Source organism: Ailuropoda melanoleuca, chromosome 15 (assembly GCF_002007445.2).
Source record: "Ailuropoda melanoleuca isolate Jingjing chromosome 15, ASM200744v2, whole genome shotgun sequence".
NCBI classification, from domain to species: Eukaryota; Metazoa; Chordata; class Mammalia; order Carnivora; family Ursidae; genus Ailuropoda; species Ailuropoda melanoleuca.
Window position 1 is genome coordinate 86,337,930 of NC_048232.1, and position 12,705 is coordinate 86,350,634.

A 12,705-nucleotide genomic window follows, 5' to 3' on the forward strand; every position below is an offset into this window, starting at 1 on the left:
GCCAGCCGTGCTGGTAACACTCAGAACAACGGGCTTGTGGCTGCGACACATGGGACTGGGGGTCCAGTCGCATTCCAGTCAGAACAGGACAAGCAGTCTGGCAGGACTCTGAGGCCTGCTAGCGGTCTCAGCTGTGGACAGGGGCAGGAAGGACCTGAGGGGCCACCAACCAGAAAGCCGTGAACCAAGGGGCAGGNAGGGCAGGACGAAGGAGGTGCCCCCTGCATTTGGCAGGCAAGGGCAGCAGGCATGTGTGGGGAGGGGGGGGGATGGTGCTGCCTGAAACAGAAGGGCGGGCCTTCTGCAGGGGAGCGGGAGAGCTGAAGGCCCCACTCCCTCCCACTCCCCGCAGGCCAGCGCACAGCACAGCACAGGAACTTAGGGCTAGGCCACCCTGCGTGCAGGGGCGACTGGGGCCACAGCCGGTNTGTCCATGATGCCGGGGAAGCGCTCGGGGGGCTGTCTGGAGGACCCAGGGTGACAGTTTGGACAGATGCCAGCTCTTGTACGGAGGGAAGCACTGAGCACAGCCCGCCCCTGCCCCAGCCACACCCCGTGCCACCTGCGGACACGNGTGGGGTGCCTGGCTGGAAGGGGGCACAGGACCACAGGGGAAGAGCAGGGGAGCAGCTGGCGGGATCTGTGCCCAAGGGGGACGGGTGTCCATGATNTGGCTGGAATGGGGCATTTCTGGAGCTGGAGCTGGGTGGCATGTGTCTGGGGCCACGGAGTGAGGGCTGGGCGGAGGCGTTGCTTTTTCAGTGGCAGCTGGGAGACTGCCTCAGTCCTACACACGGCCGGGTTTCTGACTGGAGGCTCCCCCTCCCCCCATGGGCAAGCCCCCAGCAGAGAGGCTACAGGCTGTAGGGTGCCACTCAGCCCTGGGATGGGGCCCTGCCTCAGTCTCCCCTTGGCTGGGTGACCTAGGTAGGCCAATGACCTCCTCCGAGCCCCCAAGTTCTCGCGTCTGAAAATGGGGCGCAACATCTTTACGCCAGCAGGCAGATGGGAGATGATAAAGTGGCATGTGGCTGGCACGTGGCTGGCCCGTGCGGGGCGCCAGGTGAGTGCTGCTTGGATCTCCCCATCAATCCTGGGGGCAGGACCCCTACCACATGTACCTACCCACCCGAGAAATAAGCATGAGCATTGACAACACGGGACCAGGCTGCGGGCCAAGCCCCTCCCTAAGCTTCCTCCCCTTTAATTCTCAAGACGGTTGTGACCCCTGGGAAATCTTCATGGGGAAACTGAGGCATGGGAGGTAGAATGACTTGCCCGAGGTTGCAGAGCCGACGACAGGTGCACGTGGCTCTTGGACCCGGGTGGCCAACTCCAGCCCCAGACGGATGAGCTGCTCGCCGTCATGCCAGCCGTGCTGGTAACACTCAGAACAACGGGCTTGTGGCTGCGACACATGGGACTGGGGGTCCAGTCGCGTTCGAGTCAGAACAGGACAGGCAGTCTGGCAGGACTCTGAGGCCTGCTAGCGGTCTCAGCTGTGGACAGGGGCAGGAAGGGCCGGAGGGGCCACCAACCAGAAAGCCATGAACCAAGGGGCAGAGTGGCAAGTGTCCCCAGGGAGGACACACCTCAGGTTGTGGGTGAGGAAGGGGAAGAGCAGGGCCGCTGGGCAGCGGGGCAGGAGGAGGGCGCTGCTGGAGAGAGAGCTGAGTGGTGGGGTGCCTGGCTGGAAGGGGGCACAGGACCACAGGGGAAGAGCAGGGGAGCAGCTGGCGGGATCTGTGCCCAAGGGGGACGGGTGTCCATGATGCCGGGGAAGCGCTCGGGGGGCTGTCTGGAGGACCCAGGGTGACAGTTTGGACAGATGCCAGCTCTTGTACAGAGGGAAGCACTGAGCACAGCCCGCCCCTGCCCCAGCCACACCCCGTGCCACCTGCGGACACACCGGTGGCCACACTCACGACTGCTCAGATCTGCCTGGCCGTGCCCCCTGCCCCCCATGCCCCTGGCACCGCCCCTAGGCTATGTCACAGCCTTCTGTCCTTCCCCAGTGGTTCACTCATGTCTTGTGTGTCACTTGTCTCTTGTCCCCAGCACCCGGCACAGGGCCAGGATGGGGTGGGGGCCGGTGGGGAAACAAGCCCCAGTGAAGGAAGATGGGTACACACACCATGTCCTTCCTGCTGCTCTCACGGGGGGTGTAGAGGTCTCTGTCAGCACAGAGGACAGTAGTCTGATCCCCACTCCACCAGCAGCCGGTGACCTTGGGGAAGCCACTACACCTCTCTGCCCCCCGGCACCGAGCCCAAGGGGTGCAGCACGACTTAGAGACGGCAAACACCATGCCAGGGACACAGCAAGTGCTAGATAGTTGTTGCTTGAACCATGGGCTCCCGCCAGGAGGCCAGCAGGTGACGGTCCCGCCAGGTCCATCCCCTCTCCCCATGGTGGGTGCGGTGGAAGCCCGAGAGGAAGCCCCTCGCCCAAGGTCACATTGGGTGTCGAGGGCAGGCAGGATCTGAAAGTCACCAAGCGAATCCTTTATCCCGCCTCACATCCTCACAGGCTTCCGATGATCCGATGATGAGCACTTCTATGGTTATGGGAGCACCATTCTGAGTCCACAATATGCGAACCAGGGGGGACACGAAGCCTCCGAGCTCTGAAATTAAATGTCTCCCACTTAGACAGCAGGGCTCAAGGACCGTGGGCTCAGTCTCTGGTTTGGACTCAAGGCACGAGCCCAGCAAGGCTGGCAAGCCCGTTGCTCAGGGAGGCATGCGACTTTCCAAATGGGGGAGAGAAAACCATAGATCACATGGAAGAATCCCAGCTCTCAAAACACTTGGCCACATGGAATGACGTTTTCCAAAGGTTCTCAGACTCCGGTACCTCAGGCACTACCCCCAGAGTTTCCTGGTCAGGGGGCTCTGGATGAGACCCAGGAATTAATTTTGACAAACCCCAGACAGGTCTGCTGCCAGAGACCCACGTTTCAGAAAACCCCACCTCTGGGGCCAGGTCTGTTTCGTGGTCTACGGCTCTGCGTGGGTCTGTGCCTCTCCCCCCTACTCCTCAAGGGTCTCCACCCACTGCCTCGCTGTCACCGGGAGCCCAGTGTGGGGGAAGGACCCAGGGGACCGGCTCGGTGGGCATTTGTCAAGCTGAGCTGAACAGGGCTGTGTTTCTGTCTTCTGCCTGATAGATGGGGCAATTATCCAATCAATAAGCTGATTTAAGTGCATCTTATGAATTCTTTAAGTCATTCATTATTGAAAAGGTCACGACTTCTAGCTATTTCTTGATCATCAACTAGATGGGTTGCTTCTCCAGTAAGGAAGCACCAATGGTTAACCGGGCGCCTACAAGGTTAACAGATATTTCGTTTTACCCTTAGAGGACCCTGGCCGGGGCTATGCTTACCCTCCGCTGCTTCCTGAGGACTGGAAGGTCAGCAGGGCTGAGGTAACTTGTCTGCTCGCAGAGCTGGTAAATGGCGGAGCTGGGACTCGAACCCAGGTCCGGTTTCCGGCAAAGCTCACAGACTCGACAGTGATCACTGTGCTGAAGATTTGTGCACCTGCTGGCAGGTGGGCTCTGGGACGGATCTCACAGCCTGCGCTCAGGCTTGGGATATTCCAGGATGATGTGCCCCACGCCCCATGTGCCCAGCTCAACCTCCACAGAGCCTCTGAACCCCAAACCTGCCCTCTGGCTGGCTCCTGTCCTTTGTGCGGGCCTCCCTCACAGAGGGCTCCTGCTCCAAAATGTACAGCCCTCCTCTCTCCGTCCCACTCGGCACTGCCCAGGGACGGTCCGTCCTCCCCCACCTCCCACCGGCCTGGGACTGGGCAGAGACGAGAGTCACAGCAGAGAAAGTCAGGTCTGAACATGCAGCCAGGCTACTAGGCTAACCCCTGATATCCTCTGCCCCTCGCTTCCTCCCGCCCCTTCCCCTGAGCCATCACGAAGCAGTCTGCCTGCAATGCCTCAGACGTCCTTACGAGACTCAGCGTATGTGAACACGAGGAACCAACCAGAAATAGGCTTCTTTCCTAACTTCATGCTGAGAACGCTTATCCTCCAGCCCTCAAATACCCATTTGTTTCATTTGACCGTGAAAACTTGGAAAGCCATCCAGTTTCCCATTTTGCCTTGGCTGCCAGGAAACTCACAGCTCCATGAACTGCTCAGTGGCAATCACTGTCGCACCAGTCTCTAAGTGCAATAAAACCGGCAAGCTGGGCTCCCAAGCTCCGTCTCCCCCTCGCATTTGACTCTCGCACAGGCGCATGTTGTCATGGGCAACTTCAAATCCCTCTTGGCAAATAAGGTAAGCAAACGATCAGAAAATCAAGGAGCCAAACACGGCAGCAATAACGGCCCGTATTTTCCAAGCTTGGCAAAGCCAAGTGATCCACCACGGCGGCCTTGATCGCAAGCACTCACCAGGCAGACGAACTCTGGAAGGTCATCGGGGCAGGGCTGTGGGCATCTCCCTGCGGCGTGTGCACGGCCTGGGGGGCTTGCGGCAGCAGGCCTGGGGGAGGCTGGGGCTGCGGGGCAGGCTGCCCTGGCCGGGGCGGCCGGGCAGGGTTGCCCCACCGCCGGGGGTCCTGTTTCATCCATCGTCCGTGGATGCCCCACCGCGCCAGGTAAACCTTGCAAATGTCGTAGTTCATTGCAGAGTAATACAAAAGATCCAGGACCAGCAGCATCAACACGAAAAAGCCATAGATCCACACTCCCAGCAAGGCGGTGTAATTGCTGGGGGAAAAGAGAGACAGACGCTGAGGGAGAAGCGGACAGCAGCCCCCAATGACAGAGTTAATCCAAGGGGCTACTTCGGGGTCCCAGAGAAGAGGGGCTGCAACCCCCCGCTGCGGGGTGGGGAGTACGGGCTCCCACTCCTTACACCCACCCTCCGCTTCCTCTCCTCCACCTGCCTGATTGCTACCTCCTAGACCCTTGGAATCCATTCCCCTGCACCCTGACCCCTGGAGCATCTCCCCCAGGACCCCAGTGGGCCCCACTCCGTTGGGGGCTTTGGAAGGACCTTCACCCTCATTCATGTGTCTCCCAACATGGCAGCTGCTCCTGGACCAGCCAGCTGGCTTCTGTAGGTGCCCCCGCCTGCTTGCCCCCTGGTTCCTTGCTTACGCTGCTCCCCCACCCTGGGGTGCTCTCCTGCATCCCTTACCACCTCCTCCACCCTTCGACCCCCCCACAGCTCCTCCCTACCGTACTGGACCCAGGGCAAATGCGGGACGTCTGTTGTCTTAGCACAAACCAACCCAGCTTCCTGAGCCATAAACCCCCAGCCCTCAGCATCCACGCTGGGCCACCTCACACCCCCACGTGCTTCTGGAATCCAGCTGGTGCCCCCCTTGTGCCCAAGGACAGCCTCCCCTTCAGCCTGCTCCCTCTCGCCCTTTCTCAGAAGTCCAGGAAGCAAAGGTTGGCTCAGCGTCCCTTCCCACACCCCACACCCCACACCCCACAGGGCAGTCACTGGTCCCGGCTGTTCCTCCAGCCCCTGCCTCCACCGCCCCCCTACCCTGCCCCACTGCATGGTTGGGGCTCTCAGGTTCCCTGACACAGTTTCTCGTGTTCGTTCACCAGCATTTCCCTGCTGAGGACTGCTCCACCCTCCAGAAGTAGGAATGGGGGTGAGTTTTAGGCTGCTGGGCCTCACAGCTCCTTTGTGAAGCCTGGCTCCCCACCACCCCGTCCCTTCACTGAGGAGCACGTCCCACTCACTCAGACACTGGGCCTTTGCACGAGCTCTGCCTTCTACCTGGGCAGCTTTTTCCATTTTCTTGCCTCCTCGCTTCCCTGCTGGTTCCCACCTGCCCCTCTTGGACACTGCTTCCCCCAGGAAGCCCTCCAGACAGGCTGCCCCTCCTGCATGGCCGGGCCGGGCCGGGCCTTTCCTCGGGCCCAAAGTCCCAAGCGCCTGTCAAACCGAGCACCCCCCTGCCCCCGGGACTGGGCTGTCTGGGTCCATCTGTCCCCCTCCCAGGCCGGGGTCTGAGTGTCCCCTGGGTGCCCAGAGAGGGCTGTTTCCTGGGCTGGCCGGTGCAGCTGGGGCTGCAGTGTTCCAAACTGACTGCGGGCTGTTTAAAGGGACCGATTTATTAATCACTCAGACGCAGCCTCCATCTGCTCCCTGCTGCGGGCGTCTGCTCAGGGGGGTGTGTGCGGGCGGGTGGCGGACGGGAGGTGCACTGCAGACAGGCAGAGCCCGTGTCCAGCCTCACCGCCCCTGCTCACGAGGAGGGACCCTTCCCCCAAGCTCCTGCCCAGACAGGGCCCCTTGGCGTCCTGGGTCCCCACGACAGATCCCTCTAGACCCTGCCTGAGGCTGGAGAGCCCAGGCTCGCAGCCAGGAGGCCTGGTCCAGGTTCCTCCCTGGTCCAGCTTTTCTGTATGGCCTGGGAGAACCCCTGTGTGTCTCTGGGCCTGCAAGAGCTGGTTTTAGTTCACCCCCGCTCAGCCTTGGCCTCAGCAGTGAGGCTGGGACTGTTGCCCTCTGACCCCCGGGCCTGGGGCCAGGGCTGCTCCCTTTTGCTCCCTTGCACTCTGCCTGGAACGCCGTCCCTCCCCTTACATAGCCAAATTCCCCCCACCCCTGAAGACTTAGCTGGGGTGCTTGGAGGCCCCTCAAGTGGGCAGTCTCTGGGCATCCAAGCCCTCGGAATCTGCTTGAGGGGCGAGACACAATTCTGTGTCTGGGCCACCCGCTTTCCTTTGTGGGGCCCTGCCTCCAGCCACCACCTTCTTGAGGCCTGCAGCAGTCTCAGGGGCTTATTCACGCTAAGGTGTGAATGACTGACAGCCAGGCCCCAAGCTGCCTTACTTCAAGGGGAGGCTAGCTTTGCCTGGATATATCTGGGTGTGGAATTTCTGTCAGGGAGCAGAGGCTGGCAGCCCGGCCTGGCTTGTGGAGGCAGGAGTCCTGGGGTGGACGCCCACATGGCCAGAGGAGGCGAGCCTGGCTCCAGGCCCCGGCCCCCCTGCTTTTCCCAGCACCCTCTCTCCAGGCTCCCCGGAGCCCCCACGGCATTGCTGCAAGCATCGGGCCTCTTCCTGGTGGTTCCCATGGCAGCAGCCTCAGGGCTGAGGGAGGGGAGTGGGAAGGGGGAAGCAGGGCAGCTGTGTGCAGATGCTGCCCTGCAGAGAGGGAGACCGTGACGCCAGCCGGGGGTGGTGGATGGGCCGCAGCTGGGCCTAGAGCCAGCAGGACTGCGAAGTAACCAGAGTAAGGAAAGCGGCAGGCAGTGCGTGTCGCTCTGCGCGCTCCGTACGGTAGCCCGTTCGGCACCCCGAGCAAACACAGAAGGAAGTGTTGCTGCTATCGCCACCAGCCCCATTGGATGGACAAGAAACTGAGGCTCGGAGGAATGAAGAGACTCATGTAAGATCTCACAGCCATTAGGTGGAGAGCCAGGATTTGAACTCAGAAACCTCACTCCAGGGCACACGTTCTTAACCACGGCACCGTGCTGTCCAGGGTGGCTGCGCCCAGCCTCTCAGGGCAGACGAGTCACCTCCAGGCCTTGGTTGATGTGGTTTCTCCGCCTGGAACTCACTCCCTGCCTCCTGTGCACCCATGTTTCAGCTCAGCTACCACCTCCTCCAGGAAGCCTTTCTTGATGTCCTCTGTTAGATTCAACTCCTCCCTCGGGCTCCCAAAGTCACTGGGTTTCCCAGAACACACAGTGTTGTCTTGACTGTTCCGTAGGACTGTTGGCTCCCCGGGCTCAGAGATCCCTGAGGCTAGGGTCAGGGTCCCATGTATCTTTGCGTGCCTGGCACTCGGTGCAGGGCGGCTGCTGTTACTGAAGGGGACACACATGGGGTGCTGTGGCGAGCTGGTGACATTGACAGCCCTGATATAATTAGCGTCTCCACTAGATTTTACCTCCTCTCTCCGTAGTCACTAAGTTACTAGCACCGCCAGCAAGGAAGCACACCGGCGCCCCGTGTTTCTCAGTCCCTGCAACGATACCGTGAGGGCGTGAACGGGCCAGCCTGCCCCATGCACAGGCGAGGAAATGAGGTCCAGAAAGGCCAAGTCCCTGCCAGCTGGGAAGTGGCCGCACTGGGATTCAGACCCAGATCACCTAACCCCAGAGTGTGCTGAATCTTGGGAAAACCCCAAGGCCACGTCTGGACGTCCAGGGCGGGATTTCCCGCAATTGCGTGGCGTGCCCACTTGTCTGGGTTCACGCCGTACCAGGACCTGAGGACCTGAGCATGGATTCCAGTCCCCGCTGCCCAGAGCATTCCGCATCTCAGCATGTCACGGGCTTTGCGTGCGTGCGTGGGCACTGCTGGGCCTGCGGGCCTCCGCAGCCGGCTGCTCCAACTGGCATTCGGGGGATGCGGACTGGTGGTCCTCTCCCCCTGCCCTCCCCGCTCAGAGAAAGGAGGGGGCACCTGCAGGAGCTGCTTCGTTCGCTGACTCCCACTGCCCTGCAAGGGAGCCCACACGGGAGGTGGCAGCTGGCTGGAGAGCCCGGGCCACAGACACCACCCCCAGGCAGCTCTCCTGCCTTTCTCGGCCTGCCCTCCCCATGGTTGGCTGGTTGGAAGCATCCTGGGTTTTTTCATTTAATTTTAAAAATGTGATCTGGAAACTAATTCCATCCAGATGCAGGGGTCTTTGTTGTGTGTATGCATATGTTTTGTAAAGGGCGAAAGATAAAACGGAGGCTGTTTCATTGGGCAAGATGTGAAGCCAGCCAAAGCCACAGATAGCAAATTTTCAGTGTGTTTTGGGGTATTTATGGATTCAAATTCTTTCGGTGTCTCCCGAGCGGTAAACAAAAACCTCTGTTGGAGAAATCTCACCGAATACCTACTGGTAACAGGAGCAGGTAGGTCCGCAAGAGGGGGTGCTGTGGCCAGGAGGAAGCCCCCTCCGCCGCTCGTGAGCCGTCCCTCCCCGCTGCGGACTGACGGAGGAGGTGAGCTGCTGAGGCCATCAGGCCAGAGCGGAACATGGGCTGCAGGGCTCACGGCGAGGCCAGCACCGGCTGGGAGGGGGCCACGGCCACTTGGCCGACCTCATCTACGCTATCTGAGCCCTGAGCCCACTCACAGGGTGGCCTGTGACAAGCTGGTGACCCTGGTGGTGACATTCTGGGTCTGAGATGTCAGGGCTGCATGAATTCAAAGCCCAGCTTTACTCTCCTCATCTGTAAAACAGAGGTAACAATCCCCCTCCTTGGGGGTGGTATTTATGGGGCTTAATGAGATAGCACGGGGCCAAGAGGGGAAGGACGCTGTGAGGGCTGGCTCCTGTGAGTCAGGCGCACAGGAATGCTCAGTTGATCTTGGCCCAGAGAGGCCGGGCAACATGCCTGAGGTCACACAGCAGGATCGAGGCTGTCCCAGGCAGTGGAGGAGCATGGGCTCTGGGCCAATGAAGCACAGTCCGTGACTATCAAAATATTCACCATCCCTCCCCGCGTCCGTCCCCGTGCCTCTCCCCACCCTGCTGGTCACAGGCTTGGCCAAATGATGCGCTTTGGCCAATAGAGTATGAGCAGAAGTATCGTGGCTGCTTCTGAGCAGACGTCCAAGAGCCACCTCATGGTTTCACCGGTGTTCTTTTCCCTCTGCCATGGGGACATCCTGCCCTAGATGGGAAGCGCTCCGTCCACCTGGGTCACAGAAGGCTCCATGCACAGAGCCACAGGGGACCCCAAAGAACATGGAGTGTGAGCCCAAAATAAGCCTTTGAGTCTCGAGCCGTGGGGACCTCTGGGCCACTCCTTACCTCCACATAACTGACCCAGGTGACTGATGCACCTGTCCCCAACCCTGCTGTGCGACTACAGGCCACTTTTCCCCCTCTCTGAGCCTCAGCCCTGGTGTAAGGGGGCCAGGGGACCTTCTCCATAGATAACGCCTCTACGTGGATCAAAGGAGCTAGTGAGGACCCTCGCACTACAATAAGTGCTCACGAATGTCCATTTGGCTCCCTCCCCCTGGCTTGGCAGAGTGTATTCCGATGAAGAAACATCGTGATTCTAGAACCTTTTCAGTCTTGAGAAGGCTGCCAGTGTGTATGCAGGTTTTGTGCCTAGCAGGTGTTGACAGGGTTGAACAACAGATAAGAACATCCAGAAGCTTCTGACCACACTCAGGGGCTGCACTCAGAGGCATCTGGATGATGGCAGAAAGCCTGCGGGACAGGGCCCAGGGCTCTCGGGGCCTCAGGCGCTGGGGAAAGGAAAGCTTTTCAGATGCGGCCAAGGGAAGAACGATAATTCATCCCCTCCATCCTTGGAGGACCCTTCTGCCTTCCTGGAATCCTCTCCCATTCTCCCCGTCTCGCAGCCCACCTGCCCAGAGAAGGAACGCCCACTCACTGCACAGGACTCCACCCCATGCCACCTCTGTCCCCGGAGAGAGCCGACCGTGGCCCCTGCTGGCTCAGGGCTCTGGGTCTGGGTCACCTGGCACGGGAAGGTGTGCTGCACCCTCTCTGGGACACCCAGGGCCTCTGCCTGCACGGCGGGACGTGGGCCTGGTGAGGCTGCTTCCTTCTCTCTGCCTGCGTTTCTGCCAGGCAGCGAGAACCAAAACAAACCACTCTGTTCCTCCAGAAAAACACAAATAAATAAGTCATCAGAAGCGCTCTCCTTTTCCCTGTCACCAGCCCTGCCCCCTCGCTGATTCACTGGCGGGGTGGGTGAGGTGGGAGGGTGGCGGGCGCCCTGGCTGCCAACGGACCCCGTGCATCTTCACGAAGCCCAGGAAGGGTCACCGCTGCCCTGGGCCATCTAGACGGGCTGGGGGCCCATGCGTGCCGCATGGTTCCCCTTGCCCCTTCATCCTCAGGCTGCAGGGAACCCTGCCTGGAAATGCTCATTCCTCTGGACCACGTAGTGGCTCCCACCTTCTCCACAAGTTCTGGATGCAGGGAAATCCGGCACCGTGCCTCCCTGCATGAAACACAAGGATGGCGGCTGTGGTACAGCCTGGGCGAGGAGCGGAGCCCAATGACGCTGGGGTGGGCACAGCCGCTCTCTGGGCCTCCGTCCACATCTGTGGGGAGGTGGGGGAAGCAAGCGCGGTGGAGAATAACAGGGAGGAATCCCTCCAGAGCGGCGGTTCCCAAGCGGGGCAATCCTGCGCCCCACAGTCGGCAACATCAGGACATGGGGCTGGTTGGCACGGCCGGCTGGAGGGGAGAGGCTGCTCCCAGTGTCTCGTGGGTGGTGGCGAGGGAGTTTGCTAAACGTCTAACGCACAGGGCAACCTTCACCCCCGAAGAAAGAGCCAGCCCCAGGTGTCAGCGGTGCTGCAGTGGGGATCCCCGCTCTAAGGGCCTCCCCACTCCGATCTGCCTATCTGCCTCCGTTGGTGTAGGCCCGAGATTTATTAAAGCGGCCTCCAGACCTGCCTTGGCTCCCGGCCCCACCCCTGATGGGCTGCCTGCATCGGGTAAGTGACACAACCCCGCCCCCCATGTCTCATCGTCCCTGTGTGTGATGTGGGCTCCGGTTGGGCCGTCAGGTGCCCTCAGCGACACAGCGAGGAGGGAGCTGAGCACGGAGCCGGCCCTGTGCCGCGCACTCCACAAGTGCTTTCTGAGGTTTAAGAATCAGAGCTAAGCTAAACTTCCTCAGTATTTCCATTCCTCCCCAGGGGAACGGCTTTACTGTAGGGCTGAACCCTTCCTCTCAGCAACCAGGCCCCACGGTGCTGGAATGATGGAGTATTCTGTGAGAGATCCTGTGGAAATGTGCAGATTATAGAAACCTGTGGGCTTCAAAACGAGGATCCCAGACACCCGTCGCCAGAGCCTTGGAGAAGTCTGCTTGCCTTGCCAAGCCTCTGCCTTCCGTCTGGCTTTTGGCCGGCAATGATAGCACTCTGGGGTCCTAACCCCAGTGTTGGCACCACTCTCCCCCCTCAGGGAGTCAGTCTGTGGTCTTATAAAAGGCTTGGGTCAGATTCCAGGCCCAATTCCAGCCCTTGTGATGGACAGGACTTGCTGAACGACTTCACACACAGAATTATTCTAAGGCCTGAGCAGATGGCAAGATATTCAGGGGAAGCACCCATGCATTTGAGGAAGGAAGGCTGGGGAGTCGGCCTTGGTGGGAGGAGGGAGATTTGGATGATAGTCAAGGAGTCTGCATCTCCTGCCTGACCAAAGGGAAAGGAGATTTCCCGAGTGAGCATGGCACAGCGGCAAAGCATTCAAGCACCAACATCGGACAGACTGGGGCTCAGCCCCCTCAGTGGTGCCACCACTCCCTTCCACAGTCACTCAACAAACCCTCCGTCCTAGGGGACTTTTCCTTACGATGAAAAAAATATAGCCAGCCAAGAGTCAGCCTCAGGCTTATTGGGAAAATATCTGAAGCAGCCCAATTAATATCAGGAAGAAGAGAAGAGTGCTTGATAATTCCAAACATCTTTGGAATTTTAGAGGTACTAGCCAAGATGATAGGACAAGAAAAAGAAATGAGGCCCAAAAACTGGAAGGAGATAAAATTATCATTGTTTGCAAATAGCATAATGGGAAACTTAAGAGATTATCAACTGAAAAAGTATAACAAAGGTAAGAAATTTCAGTAAGGTGGCTGGGTATAAAATTCATAGGTAGAAACCATTAGGTTTTGTCATCTAAACGAGAGTCAGTTGGAAGACATAATGGGAGAAAAGACCCTATTTATAATAGCAGCACACAAAGAAATAGGTAAGAACAAGTACAAA

General features: G+C 59.5%; 1 protein-coding gene across 3 annotated transcripts in view; it reads right to left on the reverse strand.

The window, feature by feature from the left end:
* SHISAL1 (shisa like 1) overlaps positions 1–12,705 on the reverse strand; it is a 79,706-nt gene that overhangs the window by 30,356 nt on the left and 36,645 nt on the right. For 2 of the 3 annotated variants that reach the window (XM_034643710.1, XM_034643711.1), the window contains exon 4: positions 4,414–4,731. The exons of the other annotated variant lie outside the window; for it this stretch is intronic. In XM_034643710.1, coding sequence (XP_034499601.1) covers positions 4,414–4,731 — 318 coding nt within the window. The remainder of the gene's footprint in view (positions 1–4,413; positions 4,732–12,705) is intronic. 3 annotated transcript variants of the gene reach the window in all.